Source organism: Triturus cristatus, chromosome 7, assembly GCF_964204655.1.
Source record: "Triturus cristatus chromosome 7, aTriCri1.1, whole genome shotgun sequence".
NCBI lineage: Eukaryota > Metazoa > Chordata > Amphibia > Caudata > Salamandridae > Triturus > Triturus cristatus.
The window spans coordinates 1,485,366,762-1,485,384,235 of record NC_140590.1 but is presented as its reverse complement, the minus strand read 5'-3'; the positions used below and the strand labels follow the sequence as shown (position 1 = coordinate 1,485,384,235).

The 17,474-nt window shown below is 43.4% G+C and overlaps 1 protein-coding gene across 1 annotated transcript in view; it reads right to left on the bottom strand.

Moving 5' to 3' along the window:
• Nucleotides 1-16,948, bottom strand: part of LOC146812235 (uncharacterized) — a 437,417-nt gene extending 420,469 nt beyond the window's left edge. Inside the window, exons 1-2 of the mRNA XM_085614564.1 lie at nucleotides 16,884-16,948; nucleotides 8,742-8,850 (exon numbers count right to left, since the gene is read on the bottom strand). Coding sequence (XP_085470690.1) covers nucleotides 8,742-8,835 — 94 coding nt within the window. The 5' untranslated portion in view covers nucleotides 8,836-8,850; nucleotides 16,884-16,948. The remainder of the gene's footprint in view (nucleotides 1-8,741; nucleotides 8,851-16,883) is intronic.
• Nucleotides 16,949-17,474: the final 526 nt, after the last annotated feature.

The window sequence follows — 17,474 nt, the reverse complement described above, 5'->3', positions numbered from 1 at the left end:
TAGTGGAATGACTAGTGAAGTGAGGTGAGGTGTCATATAGTGGAGTTGGGCATTTTGTACAGTGGACTGACGTCATACAGTACAGATGAGTGTTGTACAGTGGAGTATCGTCAACTGTAGTGTTGTGGAGTCGAGTGTCATAGAGTGTTCTGGAGTGGAGTGTCATCAAGTGACACAGAGTTGAGTAAAATATCCTAGAAGGGTATAGAGTGGAGTACAGTGTTGCACAGTGTAGTGTAGGGTCAAACAGTGTAGCTTGGTGTCATACAGTGTCATAATGTGAAGGTGAGTGTTGAGGAGTGCAGTATTATAGAGTACAGTAGAGTGCTGTAGAGTGAAGAGGTGTACATTGGAGGGTCGTACCAAGGCATACACTGGGCTAAACTGTCGTACAGTGTAGAAGAGTGGAGTGGCATGGCGTTGCATAGAGTGGGCTAACGTGTCATATAGTGGAGGGGCATCTTGTATAGTACAGTGCCATGTAGTGTAATAAATTGTAGCGGTGTAGCATACGGAGGAGCAAAGTGTTATAAAGTGGAGTGGTGAGTCGTACAGTGGAGTGGTATTCCGTGTTGTACAGTGTGTGAAACTGTAACAGAGTGGAGTACAGTGCAGTAGACTAGACTGGAGTACAATATTGTACAGATGAGTGAGTTAGAGTAGACTAGAATATGGTAGTGTGCTGCAGTGTAGTTCATATAGTGTTGTGGAGTGTAGTGTTATAGAGTGCTGTTAAGTGAAGAGACGTACAGTAGAGTGGCATATAGCAGAATAGTATATAGCAGAGTGTTGCCGAGTGGAGTTCTATCCAATTAAATAGTGTATAGTGATATGGCATACACCGGTGTGGCATAGAGTGGAGTAGTATACAGTGAAGTTGCATATAGTGGAATGTGGTGATCAGATTGGCATACAGTGGGGTGGAGTAGAGTAGAATAGTATACAGTGGAGGTGGGTAGAGGCGACTAGCATACAGTGGAGTTCCATTAAGTGGAATAGCGTATTGTGGCGTGGCGCACAGTAGAGTGGTATAAAGTGGAATAGCACAGATTGGAGTGGCGTACAGTGCACTGTCCTAGAGTGGAATAGTGTACATTGGAGTAGTGTGCAGTTGTGCTGTGTGCACTGTAGTGGCTTCACTGGAGTGGAGCACAGTAAGATTGGGGAGAGTGTAAAAGCATAGAGTGGAGCAGCGTAGAGTGGATTAGCATTCACTGAAATTACACAGAATACATTAGCATAGAGTGAAGCAGTGTACAGTGGAGTGTAATAGACTAGAGTGCCGTACAGTAGATTAGCATACAGTAGAGTGGTGTAGAGTGTAGTGGAGTACAGTGGAGTAGCATGAAGTGGAGTGGTGCACAGGAAAGTGGTGTGGAGTGGCATAGACTGAAGTGCCAGAGAGTGGAAGGGGTTAGGGTGAAGCAACGTACAGTGGAATAGCATACAGTGGAGTGGCATACAGTGGAGTGGCATGTCGTGGAATGGCATACAGTAGAGTAGCATGCACTGAAATAGTGTACACTGGAGTAGTGTACAGAGGAGTGGTGTACACTGATGTAGCATTGATTGGAATGGAGTACATCGGAGTGGCTTAGAGCGCAGTGGTGTACAATGGAGTGGCATACAGTGGAGTAGGGAACAGTGGAGTAGTGTACAGTGGAATAGCATACAACAGAGTGGTGTACAGTGGAATGGGGTACAATGGAATGGCATAAAGTGAAGTGGGGTGGACTGGAGTTGCTTAGAATTGAATAGCATGGAGTTAAACAGCGTAGTGTATAGTTGCAAACAGTGGAATACTGTATAGTGAAGTGTTGTAAAGTGGAGTAGGGCACAGTGGAGTGGTGCAGAGTGGCTCAGTATACAGTGTTGATGGAGTAGAGGGGAATAGCGCACAATTGAGAGTTGTTGAGTTAGTGGCATATAGTGTAGTGGCATACTGTAGAATATCGTACAGTTGGAGTGGCAAAGAGTGTGATAGAGTACAATGGAGTAGCATAGAGTGCAGTGGTGTAGAGTGAAGTGGCTTTCAGTGGAGTGGTGTAGAGAGTAGTGGCATGCAATAGAATAGCTTAGAGTGTGGCATAGAGTGGAATAGTGTATAGCAAAGTGGCGTTAAGTGGAGTGGTGTGGACTGGAGTGGCATAGAGTGGAATAGCATCCAGTAGAGTAGCATTCAGTGAAATAGAAAACAGGTGAGCAGTGTAGAGTGGAGTGGCATACAGTGTATTGGTATAGAGTGCAGTGGTGTACAGTACAGTGCTGTACAGTGAAGTGGGGTACACTGGAAGAGAATATAGTGGGGTTGAGTACAGGGGAGTGGGGTGGAGTGGAGTGGAGTGACATAGAGTCAAATAGCAAAGTGTTGAGTTGTTAAGAGTGTACTTGTGTTCAGTGGAGTGGTGTAGAGTGGAATAACACACAGGGGAATTTTGTAGCGTGTAGTATCATACAGCACAATAGTGTACAATGGAGTGAGAAATAATGGAATGGCGTAGAATGGAGTGCGGTAGAGCGAATAGCATAGAGTGGAGTTAGGTTGAGTGCAGTGGCATACAGTGGAGCGGCGTACAGTAGAGTGAGGTACATTAAAGGGGCATGCAGTAGAATAGCATAGAGTGGAGTGTCATAGAGTGGAGTGGTATAGAATGGAATATAGTATAGTGAAATGGCATACAGGGGTTTGACGTAGAGATGAATTCCATAAAGTGGAGTGGCGTGTTGTAGAGTGGAGTGGCATACAGTGGAGTAGCATACAGTGGAGTGGTGTAGAGTGGAATAACTTTGAGTTTACAGGTGTACAGTACAGTGATGTAGAATGGAGTGGCATACAGTGGAGTAGCATTGAGTAGAGTGGCATAAATGGGAGTGTAGTACAGTGGAATAGCGTATACTTTAATAGCATCGGAGGTTATGATGAAGAATGAAATGGCATGGAGGGGTGCAGAAGAGGGTAGTGCATTGAGGAATAGCATAGACTGGATTGTCATAGAGTGGAGTAGCATACAATGGAGTGGAACAGAATGGAGTGGCCTACAGTGGAATAGTGTATAGTGCAGTGGTGCACCATGAAATAGCATTCAGTGGAGTGACGCAGAGTACTATAGCCTAGACTTTAGTGTTGTAGAGTGTAGTTGCGTGCAGTGAAATAGTGTACAGTGCTGTAGCGTAGAGTGGGGGGCATACACTGTAGTGTCATAGAATAGATTGGCATAGAGTGTAGGAGCAAACACTGGAGTGATGTAGAGTGGAGTGGCATAGAGTGCAGTGAAGTGGGATGAAGTGGCATACAGTGGATTAGCACACAGTGGAGAGACACATAGTTGAGTGACATACACTCGAATGGCGTAGAGTGTAATAGCGTGGAATGTAGTGGCGCAGAGTGGAGTGGCATAGAATACAGTATGGTAATTGAAAAGGATGTATCTTGAAAGTGTCTGAGTGGATGTAGATATAATGTGTCAGTAATATACAGTATGAGGTGTAAATGGTGAATGTTGGTAGTATGTTTGAATAGTGTAAGCAGTGTTAAAAGTTATGTGTTTTAAAATGTTTGGTTAGATATTGGACTGCAGTATACCACGGTAAGTTAGCAGTATACCATGGTGCATGTGGAAGAGATCTCAGTATGTGTTTTACTAATGGCTGTTTACCAAAGGTAAAAGTTAGCCATATTTTCTAGTACAGTTTTACTGCAATCTACGTTGTGGGTCGCAGTCTTTGATATAGATAAGTAGTAGGTTTTATTGTTGTTCACTACCTATTATCACTTTCTTAAAGGCGGGCAGACAGGCAGGAGAACGCAAAGGGCTGAAACTGACTAGAAAAAAATACAGGCACAAAAGTCAGACAAAAGCTGCTAACACGGGAGGAAAATGCAGTTCAAACAAGCACAAATGCTAGACAAAACAAGCACAAAAGTCAGACAAAAGCTGCTAACACGGGAGGAAAATGCAGAAACTGACTAGAAAAAATACAGGCACAAAAGTCAGACAAAAGCTGCTAACACGGGAGGAAAATGCAGTTCAAACAAGCACAAATGCTAGACAAAACAAGCAAAAACAGACGCCAGCGGCGTCAGCCGGCAGCGAGGCAGGCAGCGAGGCAGAGGGCAAGGCGAGGGGGCACACACAGCAGCTGGTGGCCGTGCGGCGCGGGGGTGTCCCACAAGTGGGTCACACTCACCTGCGTCGCACGGTTGCCATATAAGGCCAAGTGCGCGGGTGGGCGGGGCAGCTGGGAGGCGGGAGCGGGGAGGGAACAGAAAGGAAAAAGGGGCGTGGTCAGCAGTGGTGGCGGGAAGCGGGGAGCGGGGAGGGAAGGCGGAGGGCGGCGAGGTAGGCGGGCAGACAGGCAGGAGAACGCAAAGGGCTGAAACTGACTAGAAAAAAATACAGGCACAAAAGTCAGACAAAAGCTGCTAACACGGGAGGAAAATGCAGTTCAAACAAGCACAAATGCTAGACAAAACAAGCACAAAAGTCAGACAAAAGCTGCTAACACGGGAGGAAAATGCAGAAACTGACTAGAAAAAATACAGGCACAAAAGTCAGACAAAAGCTGCTAACACGGGAGGAAAATGCAGTTCAAACAAGCACAAATGCTAGACAAAACAAGCAAAAACAGACGCCAGCGGCGTCAGCCGGCAGCGAGGCAGGCAGCGAGGCAGAGGGCAAGGCGAGGGGGCACACACAGCAGCTGGTGGCCGTGCGGCGCGGGGGTGTCCCACAAGTGGGTCACACTCACCTGCGTCGCACGGTCGCCATATAAGGCCAAGTGCGCGGGTGGGCGGGGCAACTGGGAGGCGGGAGCGGGGAGGGAACAGAAAGGAAAAAGGGGCGTGGTCAGCGGTGGTGGCGGGAAGCGGGGAGCGGGGAGGGAAGGCGGAGGGCGGCGAGGTAGGCGGGCAGACAGGCAGGAGAACGCAAAGGGCTGAAACTGACTAGAAAAAAATACAGGCACAAAAGTCAGACAAAAGCTGCTAACACGGGAGGAAAATGCAGTTCAAACAAGCACAAATGCTAGACAAAACAAGCACAAAAGTCAGACAAAAGCTGCTAACACGGGGGGAAAATGCAGAAACTGACTAGAAAAAATACAGGCACAAAAGTCAGACAAAAGCTGCTAACACGGGAGGAAAATGCAGTTCAAACAAGCACAAATGCTAGACAAAACAAGCAAAAACAGACGCCAGCGGCGTCAGCCGGCAGCGAGGCAGGCAGCGAGGCAGAGGGCAAGGCGAGGGGGCACACACAGCAGCTGGTGGCCGTGCGGCGCGGGGGTGTCCCACAAGTGGGTCACACTCACCTGCGTCGCACGGTCGCCATATAAGGCCAAGTGCGCGGGTGGGCGGGGCAGCTGGGAGGCGGGAGCGGGGAGGGAACAGAAAGGAAAAAGGGGCGTGGTCAGCGGTGGTGGCGGGAAGCGGGGAGCGGGGAGGGAAGGCGGAGGGCGGCGAGGTAGGCGGGCAGACAGGCAGGAGAACGCAAAGGGCTGAAACTGACTAGAAAAAAATACAGGCACAAAAGTCAGACAAAAGCTGCTAACACGGGAGGAAAATGCAGTTCAAACAAGCACAAATGCTAGACAAAACAAGCACAAAAGTCAGACAAAAGCTGCTAACACGGGAGGAAAATGCAGAAACTGACTAGAAAAAATACAGGCACAAAAGTCAGACAAAAGCTGCTAACACGGGAGGAAAATGCAGTTCAAACAAGCACAAATGCTAGACAAAACAAGCAAAAACAGACGCCAGCGGCGTCAGCCGGCAGCGAGGCAGGCAGCGAGGCAGAGGGCAAGGCGAGGGGGCACACACAGCAGCTGGTGGCCGTGCGGTGCGGGGGTGTCCCACAAAGGACAAAGGACAAAGGACCTGGTGTCTGAGGCCAACACAGTGACAACAACAACAGAAACCCAGAAACCAGCCCTAAGGGACACACAAGCCGGGACAAGCTCACACACAGTCTAGTTATCAACTTATCATCCCACATTTTAACACCAGGCGAAGAAAACGTACTGAACAAAGGTTTGGGTTTTGTACCTACAGCTCGCCTAGACAAATTTAAGTTGCATTGTGAACTGGGGAAGATTTAGAAAATAAGGGTGATACAAGCTTAAGACCCAAGTACACATTCAGTCCACCGCTAAGCACAATACTGTTTGAGCTCATAACCTTTGAACGAGCAGTATTTAATGAAGTGGAAAGGATAGAAGAGATTGAAAAATGTAATAACATGAGTAAAGATGAATTCACAGCAGTTGACACTCTTCGCAATAACAGTGAGATTGCCCTCAAACAAGCTGACAAGGGGGGAGTAGTTCTCTAAAATAAAGAAGACTACCAAAAAGAATGCAGACACCTATTGGGTGATCAAAAAAACTATAGACTGCTACAAAATGATCCAACAGAAACCCTCAAAGGAAAAATGAAAGTCCTGGCAGAGTGAGCAGAAACAAGGGGAGAGAATGTCAAATTAGAGGTTGACTTTTTACAAACAGGAGAGGCAAAAGTCCCATACGTCTATACTCTGCCTAAAATACATAAAAATGGGAACCCTTCCCCAGGTCGCCCAATAGTTTCTGGAATCAGCTCCCTTTTGGAACCTCTGTCACACTTTTGTGACCTCTTCCTAAAACCCACTGTAAAAAACAAACTCTATTTATTTAAAAAATATGAAGGATCGTTTGAGACAATTGAATACAATCAGTTCTAATGCTGACACTTCCCTGTTGGTCAGTCCAGACATCGAGGGCCCGATTCACAGAACTAACTTAAGACAAAATCCTAAACTTACTACTTTTGGTATTCACAGAAGTTAGGATTTTGTCTTAAGTTTGTCTTAAGACAAGCTTAAGACAGACTTAAGACAGACTTAAGACAAACTTAAGACAAACTTAAGACAGACTTAAGACAGACTTAAGACAGACTTAAGTTAGGATTTTGTCTTAAGTCTGTCTTAAGTCTGTCTTAAGTTTGTCTTAAGTTTGTCTTAAGTCTGTCTTAAGCCAGTCTAAAGTTTGTCTTAAGTACTGGTATATGGCATATGATGTTAAATACAGCACATTCTTGCCCTTTCCTTTTCATGCAGCGCACCACAGCAAGGTGGCTTGCTGCCTTGCACTGCATGAAAGTATGATAAATATGCCCCATACACCTTATCATTTCTGCGGGTGTGAAATCTTACTTTTTGTCAGAATATCAAACAGTGCACTGAAAAATAATTTTTTGTTGAGCTGGTGGAGCAGGAGCTAAATGTACTGAGCTGAAGGTTAACATCCATATTGGTGCATGGTAAAAGAAAGAGTAAACATTTATTTGTACTGTTTATGTTGTGGTATGGAGTGAAAGGCACAGGGTGAACATTTCTGAGCAATGATTACATTTTCTAACAGTACACATGAGAGAACATTTATCTAGCAATTACTTACTTTAATGTATAGAATCTGCAAGCATTCCCTTTTAAGTATTAATAATAAACTGGCAGCACAAGGTGTTTTGTCTTAGGGCCTGATTACGTGGTGGCACTGCGGTGGTGGTCCAGCCACCGCCGCACTGGTGGTCCGACTGCCTCATTATGAGTTGGGTGGTCGCATTACCCTGGGACCACCATCAGTGCCAGGGAACAGCTGTTCCCTGGTAGTGGCGTGGTGGGTTAGTGGCAGTAATATGCTTGGCAGAAATGCTGCAGTCCAAGCATATTAAGAGTTTCCTCTCTGCCACAGGTCTCATGGTGGATCCTCCTCCATGAAAACCACAGTGAAGAGGAAACAATGGGGACTCTACAGGGCCCCCTTGTGCCTCATGCCTTGTGGATGCATGTAGAGGGGCAACATGTGCCCCTTTGTTTGCATGCACCCCAGTTCCAACACGGCATAGACTTTACAGTCCATGGCGTACAGCATGGCAAAAAAAGCCCGCCAGTCAGGAGGAAACTCCTAATCTGGCAGACAGCCCGACCACAGGTTTGGTGGTGCAGGACTGGGTCACCGCCAAATTTGTAATCAGGCCCTTGGTGTTTAGAATGCTGGGAATCTCATCTCATTCTGTTATTGCCAAAACCCATATTTTGTGAGACCCTAAGTACAAAGCATTGTTCGCTTTCCTTTGTTCTCTAACGTTCACATTCCTTCCTCTCATTCCGATCTCCTATTGCATTATAGGCATTGTAGTTTGAGTTGTGTTCATTTGCATACACTGTTTTGCTTGATAGACCTAACTTGTCAAGACAACTTGTATGACTTCTTTATAGATATTCATGTGGTACTTCATTTCCTATAGTTTAAACTTCAATGTATCTCTTTACTGTCTTTACAATTATTTTGGACATTTTGTCATCAGACTATCTGCCTTGGAAATATACTATTCCCATTTTTAAATTTCCATATATAGGAATATACTGTGCTACTTCATCAAAGAGGTCCAATATGTGTCAAGCAGTGAGAAGTGTTGCTTTGAATTTTGGAGTGCAGGGAAATGAGGCTAGTGCTTCCTGCACTGTGTCAGGTGAATGCCCTTTTCTGTATCTCAATAATTAGAAATGTTGCTTTTTGTGGATGCCCCTTGTGATTGGAAGCCTCCAGATATGATACAGTAGTCAGGGATGGCTGCCTCCTTCATGACCTTGAGACAGGACAGAGTGCCTCTCTCGGGTTTCATAGAGCAGGACTTTGTTTTCAGGATACACAAAAAGGAGCTCCACATACTGTAACATTTCAAATTGCATATGCATATTACTCACAGCTTTCTACTTGTTTCGGGTCACAGACACAGGTAGCGGCAGATGTCTGCACATGCATGGTCAGGAGGACACTCAACAGAACGTACTTCAACATCTTGGTTTCTGAGATCTACTAAGAACAAAACTGTGTTAGTGCAGAGAATTGAGAGACATTGTGGATTGAAGCCTAAGGCTATGCAATTTAGGTATAGATAATCATCTTAGAATATTTCTGAGACAGATAAAGATGTCAGAAACAGGGTTTAAGACACAGGACCAAAACCACAAAAAAGGGCAAAAGTATACGTGCAGATTTAAATCTCCATTTAAATGTACTTTGAAACTTTGGGCCCGATTTTGATGTTGGGCGGAGAGCCATTCGACAGACTGTTGGAGGCTTTTCACTCGACATCAAGGGTTTCCTTTCGAACACCGTATTATGATGACGGTGGTCGGAGGGAAACCCGCGGGGGGATTCCACTCCTCTTACAATGGGAAGATGATTGGAAATGTAATCCCATGAATGATGGTGGAGCCAGCTTTGGCTCCGCCGTCGGTATAACAATGTCAGTTTCTGACAGCCTTTCCATACCAGCCTTTCTAACATGTAAAGGCTGTCGGAAAGTGACTTTGGGGGCCTTCTCCCTGACCCTCCATTATGGGGCCTGGGGACACGGTGCAGAGATGTTTACAAACATCTATTTTCCAAGGGCAGCTTTTCCTGCCGGGCATTTCTGCCCGCCACACAAGGTGCCATTGGAAAATGGATGTTGCATCCAAATTGTGCAGTCTGAACCAATTCGCAAAGGTGTCAGGTGGACTTAATTATGCCCTTTTTTGAAAGTGACAAATGTTTGCAAGAGTATATATGAAAAGTTGTGCAGGTTGCAGCTTTCCAGACATAATTTCTAAATAACAAGTAGGTTTTAAAGGCATTTTCCCAATACTGAATTGTATGCACATACTAATTTCACATATGGAAAAGCCATCATAATTCTGTAAAAAAAGCAGGTGCTATTGTTCTCCCTTCGGAAAACATTTTCTCCCACAGAAAAACCATTTCCTCCATCACAAATTAAGTTTCTAGGTTTTCTGTTCCGCTTCCATCCTCAAAAGGAATTTATTCCAGTTTTTTTAAGAAGAAAACCTCTGGCCATTTTCATGGTGTGGAAAGGTCTGAGAGTGGTTTGTGAATACTCACAAGCTTCCATGTTTATTGGCACTGCTATCTTTTAGCATTTGTGATACCTGGTGAACCAAACTTTGTTGACTCCCTCTTCGTCACCTACTTTCCCCTGGATTCCCTTACTACCACCCTCCAACAGTGCCCCTCATCCCTCCACAGCAATTCTGACATTTATTTAATTTTGTTTTATAGCACCACTCATTTCAGTGCCTGGTGTCAGATTCCTTTAAATCTTGCATGATTATTAGTAATAATTATTACACAGAGACAATTAGTCATTCAAGTGTGTTAATTAAAGTATAGGTAATGTTGCATTTGACTGGGAGGGCTGCGTGCTATAGGAGTCACATGTCATACATACTGGTAGGCATTATATTTTAAGAGTGCTTGGTCTGGAGAAACACACGAAGGAAACATTTCTATCAACCTTAGAATAAAACACAGCTGAGAACAAAACAAGCTTCTACATTTCTGCCTTACTGTTTGCATACAGCTCTTTGATGCTGGTTCATAGCTCACTGTGCTACACTAGAGAGATTGTAACTTATGAACAACCAAAGCAACCAAAGCACCTCAGTCAGAAAACCAGTAACCCTATGAGCTTTCAATACGAAATACAAATTTGTGATCTGCGTGTTACATCTGGTGCTTTGAAGCAGGCGTATTAACCCTCTGTGCTACTTTAAGATGAGTCAAAATGGTTACTAGACAAAACACAGATCTCTCAAAAAATTACATTAACCGCTTGAATCATCTTGACATTATTATCCATTTAACATTGTTGAGCAAACAAGGAATGTTGCGGATGGCTTTTGCTCGCCTATCAAGCCTGGCTTGTCAACTCAGTCCTCCCCCCCTGTCACCTCCAGTACAAAAGGCAATTACCCCTCTCTCCTTCCACCTCCAGGTTTGTCACATGGTTTAGAAGTACCTCCTTAAAGCCAACACTGTTAATGGGTGTTTTTGAACTCAAAAGTCTAACTACACCTGTTGTATCCCACTTCCTCCCTGTGGGAGTTACACAGCCATAATCTTACAGACCTGAGATATGAAATTACGCAGATGTAAATTGATTTTTCCCTGCTGAGTATCATTTTCTGAGTTCCAAGCAGGTGTAAACTTACCAATTTGTGTCTATAAACATCAGTGGCTTGACTAGGTTGCCATGGGCCCTGGTGCAAGCAAAGTAGCTAGGACCCTCACTATGGCCACATTTCTTTCAGCTGCCCCCAAAACTCCTCAACCTCCTTCTACATAGTCTTTATCTGCCATATCAAAACTCTGTACCATTCACATACACACTATTCCATTTCCTCTCCCTGCAATGCATTTCTTCAAGTCAAAGTCAAACCCTAAAAACACTACCAAAGCCAATAGGTTAAGCCTCACATAGGCACACCCTTACTGTTGCACTCACACATGCATATGCCTCGCTCTGCACTCAAACACGCACAACTTTCAACCTGTAGACCACTTACCCTGAATCACAAAAGATAGTGTTAATACTGCTTTCTCACAGGCCCACCCATCACACAACGTGGTGGCTATTCTACACTCACACAAGCACACTGCTCACACAGGATATACCGCTCACAGGAAGGAGCAGAGTTGGGACAAGTGTTGTGATAGGAGGCACAGGTATCTGTTGTATCAGTCCACTAGTGCACTTCAAAGCTCTTGAAGTAAGCTACACTGAAGACTGAATTTCCAATGAGGCTATCCTTCAGCCACTCTTAAACCAGCACTCCAGGTAAGTCTGATTTATGTGGACATTTGCTGTCTTGACATGAAAAAACATCCCTCTTGCTTTCTAAAAATAAGGTAGTGGTTTTATTTGTAGAGCAAACACATACTAAAATAAATAAGTAAATAAAGAAAAAAAACTAAAGAAAAAACGTCAACCAAAATGGAGGGTATGTGCTTCAATACAAAAAAATGTAAAAGTAAAGCTTCACACTGGCCTGTCATCTTGGAACAGTAAAAAATGTTTAGTATGCAAAATACTATTTCAAAATGCTGGTATAGTTTTGAAGCTTGCAGAAGATGCCTGTCGGCCTGCATCAGAAAGTTGTGAACAGGCGGCAGTGGCATCAGAGCGCCCAGTACTTTCAGTACTCAATTAGCACTAGTCTGCAGCTGTAGGTGCTCTGTAAGGGATTGAACTAAAGGAAATATCTCCTGAGGTCGTATTCTTCTGGATGCAGAGTAACACAAAGTAATAGGCAGAATAATGTTACTTAGACTACCTGAAATCCTAAAGACCAGTGATTGTCTACTAGGCCGAGCAAATCATTGGCAGCAAAGCCATTGGCTGAAGAGGGCTAATCTATTTCCCAAATGCATGTATGCTGTTTTCTGCTGTACTGAAAGACTTAAAAATATGTGCTAAGCAAGCTTCTGTATTATTTTTGAGGAAACATGAGACTGACGAGACAGCTCAGACAGTCTTTAGGTCAGACCTAAAACAAACACAAATAGATAGAGTACAGTGAGCAGGAGTGCAGTGGGTCCTTGGCTCACAAAAATAAGAAAAACAACACTGGCCTAGAGCATCACATGGAACAAGTGTGGTATCGCAGGACCAGTGCAAGGTTCATTCAAAAACATGAAACAAGTATGACAATGCAGGGCCAGTGCAACCTTCCTCTAAAGATATGAAACAATTGTGGCACTGGGCAGCACTGTTTAACAGTTTTCTTTGATAAAATGAATAAGCAGTATTTCAAATCTGGTACAAGTGTAATGGATAGCACTAGGGTGTATGAGTGCAGTCTTGACTCACATAGCAAGACTTCCACACACAAAACAAATACATCATCAGTCGAGTAAACGCTTCCCTCAAATGCTTCCCTCACAACCACACCTATAGAACACATACCAATCTGGCCAGAAACAATGCAAGCTTCCCTTGCATGCAAAGAACATGGACAACATCTGAAGCTGCAGTAAAAGCCTCTGAGCAAGCGCACACACAATGTGCACCATTTCGCAGTAGTATAAGTTCCCCTCATGCCCAGCACCGGCACAAGATGATCAGCAGTGCAAGCTAAGATATCCTAACATACAGAACAGGCATCACACTGGCCGCATTATATAAGCTTATTTCAGCAAGAGAAGGCCCAGAGTAAAGTACAGAGGCATGTGAGCCACTGAAGGCTCTAGCAAGATGACAGGAACTGGTAAGCTTAAGCTCCTCTTGAGCCCTAATGCTCAAAATGAGCTGAGCTGTCATGTGGCATCTGTCCGCTGCCCATGCTCTTACCTCATGCATGAAGATTGAAAGGCAAAGCATTAAACTTTGATGCCAAACAGTAGCAATAAAAGTATACCAATCTAGTGGCTGAATTACGCAATGTGAAAACTTCAGATTAATCCCAGCTTGGCCATTTGACTAAACTGTGTGATCCACAGACACTATTTTATTTTATCGTGCCGACTATTTTTTTCATTATTGCATATGGGAAACCATTGAAGTAAACAAGGATGAGTACTGTAAAATAATTTCTTTGATTGAATGGACTACTATATTGCTTGGTGTAAAATAAGAATATATAGCCCACATAAAGGGTGTACATGACAACTGACTTGCTTCTTACTTTAGTAATGGTATAGTTATCAGGGTAAGGGGCCAGGGAATGAATGGTTAAATGTTTCTGTTTAACATGTTTAACAGCTATCACCTTGAGTCAATGCCGCTTAATGCAGTGATATAATCGGATACACTAAGGTGAAATGTTTTTTTAAAGAAATAGACTTTTTTAATTTTAAAGGTAATTTATTATATTTTTTAGATAAAGTTTGTTGCACAATTTCCATTCCAAATGTTCCAGTGGCTCAGCTCATGAATGGGATCTTAGAGCCAAAACACGCTCTTGGAGCCAAGACAGACCCTTGGCGTGGCTCTCCCTGCTAACTTGTTTCATATAGCAGCACATATTGAAGTTACAAATCGCCATTATTGATTGTTTATGGGCAGGAAGGAATACCTTCCTGCACATGAACAATCATTCTCCGCAATGCAGGAACCTTTGCACTATGGTTCATAGGTGCCCGCATTGGCGCATGCAGCTAAATTTAGCTCCTTAAAAAAGAAAAGAAAATGCAAAATATTTTAAATGCACTCTACTACACTATGTTTCCCCTTAAAAAACAGAATGCAGGATTGTCTAGAACAGTGGTTCCCAAACTTTTGGCTCCTGAGGACCCCTATTGAGTCACTATTGGAAGCCAAGGACCCCCAAACAATTTGTTCGATTTAAATTTCAAACATTAAAACAGTAGTTTGAAAAAAGTAAACACACACTTGTGCACACCAAACAATTACTCGAATCACTAAAGATTTTAATATTTTATATAGACAGAATTAGCAAAATCGAAAAATTTTAATGGGATGGTTAGTGCTGCATCTCGGCAACTAACTTTTCAATATTTGGTTCTTTTTCACATTATGCCAGGGCCAGACTAGAAACCCAAAGCAGCCCTGGCAAATGTTGTCATACCAGTCCCAGTACCAAGTGCAGTGAGTGAGCCTGGCCACTGCCAAGCAAACTTTAGGGGACTCTCCCACCAAGGAAATTTGGGGGAAAATATGCATTCTGCAACACATTTGTCATTATATATTGAATTAATTTGCTTTCAAAGCATAGTAAATGATGCCCTTACTATGCACCAATACAACAATCTTTTGGGGGCTCTTTTATGAATCCCTCACTTTCACTCTCCAAGAGTGCCTCTCTTCTCTCAATAGCCCCTCGGTCACATGTATTTAATTTGTTTTATAGCATCTCTCATACAAGTGTAGGGTGTCAGAGTACTTTACATCACACACATACAGAGACAATGAATCGTACGTGTGTAAATCGCTGTATAGAAAATGTTATAAGGCAAAGGGGACTTCAAGGTGTAGGATTCACATGTCATCCATACTGGTGAGCATTTTTTAAGAGTGCTTGGTCTGGAGAAGCACAACATCTTGATACAGAATGTAACAGAAGGGGTTAGCTTTGACTTTAATTATAACAGTTTAATTCTACCCAAACAAACCTTTTTGGCAAAATGAGGATTATGAAAGACTGGGGGAAAAAGATAGCATACTAACTTGTACCATGCAGTTTGCATTCAACTGTTTGATGGCAGGTCATAGCTTAAGGTGCTAGATTATGATTGTAACTCAAACTGCACAATAACAAAAGAATATCTGTGACAAAAGCAGTAACCCACTGATCTATGCACATAAACTACTGGTTTTTTTTTTAATGCATGGTACACATTCTTTGCAGTAGGCATATTAACCCTCTGCGCTACCTTAGATGAGTCAAACCTGCTACTGAACAAAACACGCTTCTCTCACCAGCAGGTACATTTACCACTGGATGTTATCTTGACACTTTTATAGTTGCACGAAAACTACAGATTATTCAAGGAACTTTGAAGTGCTTTTAAAACTGTTGCTTGAGGACCCCCTGGGAATGTGTCACGGACCCCTGGGGGTCTGCGGACCACAGTTTGGGAAACACTGGTCTAGAATATATTACGCACTTTCAATTTTGGAAGGGGGAAACATTGCTCACAACAAATTTAGTCTGCATTCTAGGATTTAAGGGGAAATATAGTGTAGTACAGTCTTCCCGTCCACTGCGGTACTCCCGCCAATATAATGAGGCAGGGGGTAAATTTCATGCAGGTGGTGGATAATGGCAGGTGGATCGCCACCGCCATACGGGCGGTGGAGATGCGCCTGCCATTATAATATACCCCTTAGTCTGCATTCTGGGGTTTTAGGGAAAATATAATGTAGTATTAAGTATTAAGTATGTAAAAATAAATAAAACACGTACACTATATTTACCATTAAAATCAGGAACAGAGACTAAACATGGTCTAAACAATATGGTAGTAATGCAGCACTCTGCAACTTAAACTAAGACTACATTAACTATAACTTGACACTCTACTATGCATAATATTCTCACAAATTATTTCATTTCAGATGTCATAAGAGTTGTCATGAATGCTGTGATTTCACATAGTATAAATGATTTAATATGAACAGGTGTGAGCAGTGTATTGTAAAGTTAATGTAGTCTGGCTAGCAAGTTGACAACACTGTGTACAAAGGTGCGTGAGTAATAGTAATTTGAAGGTGATGTGTAAATTATAAATTTAAAGTATAACTATTACTTTAGAACTTTTAATGTTTGTGTAGTTTAAATTTAGCTTGTATAGAAAAAATAAATAACATTTGAAACATAGTTTTTTATATACATATTGCTCCTACCTGTGTTGCTCCTCACATCCCCTAAGGGACCAGGCACAGACCGCTAGCCATCTCTAAATGTAAGTTTATTAATTCATTATTTGTCTGCAATACAAATAGACAGAGTCTAGAAAGTAAACCTGTTCCTAGCTATATTCTTTAACCTTGCTGATATTTTGGCCGCCAATATTCTAGAATATTCCAATGTTTACTACACACCAGTCCAATACGAGATTCCATGGTATGATTTGTAAAAGAATGAGTACCATTGCCCAAACCTAAGCTCGTAGTCCCAGGGCCAGTGCAATTAAATGTTTGCACATCAAATGCATATTGTCGACCCACCTTGTGCCTCTTTAACCCCTTCCGTGCTCCTGTCGGCCAACTGCCGTCGCGAGCACTTCCTGGCTAGTGCTGCGCACTTCTGTTGGCCGACGCACCCCGCCCACTCTTTCAAACCGCCGCACCACGGTGGATTCGCGCCACAGTTAAGCAGTTAATCCACTGCCCTTTCTTTCACTCTTGCATGTTGCTGTTTTCTCCCTTTGTGACAGTTTTCCATCATTCTCTTCCCCCTGCTTTCTTCTTTGTGTGTTTTCCCTCTCACTCAGTCAGTGTCTGATGAAGAAAATGGAGCTTTGGTCCCCACAAATGAGTGCCAGCCGACCCCACCAGCAACCACAGGCTCCAGTTAAGCACTGCCAGACACTCTTTCACTCACCTCTGCAAAGCAGTTGTCAGGAAGAGTTTCTCGTCTAGAAGAGCCTGCTTTCCTGGTTTCGCTCTGAAAGGAGACTAAACCTGCGGGCTATATATACCCTGCAGGAGAGGATGGCACAACTGCTTTTCAAACAAATGAAAACGCTTTTTAAGCCAAAAGAATTTACATAAGGATGACGGTATCTTTTCTTCTCTTACGGAATGTATTGAAGGGAAAGAAACAGTTCTAATTTCTAAAATACATTCATGTTTCGGATATGTGATGCAAACGTTGACAAATGCCACTTGTTTTCTTAATATAAATATATTCAAACATCAGATAGCATCTCCAGAGAAGGCTCTTAAAGTGCGCCATGCAGATCTCTTCATTGGTTCATTCATTCGACTTCTAATTATTTTCCTCCGTGTGCTGTGTGCTTGTGGTCTTTTCTTAACTGGGCCTGGAATCGAAGGCTGTGATGGGTCACTATGTGAGCGATAGCTGTGGGAGACCTTCCACACAGTGGCAGTAAGTACTGATGGGTCAGAGGGAAAAGGCCAACAGTCCAAGCCAAAGTGATTAGAAAACAAAATAAGTATATTCTCTGCTGCT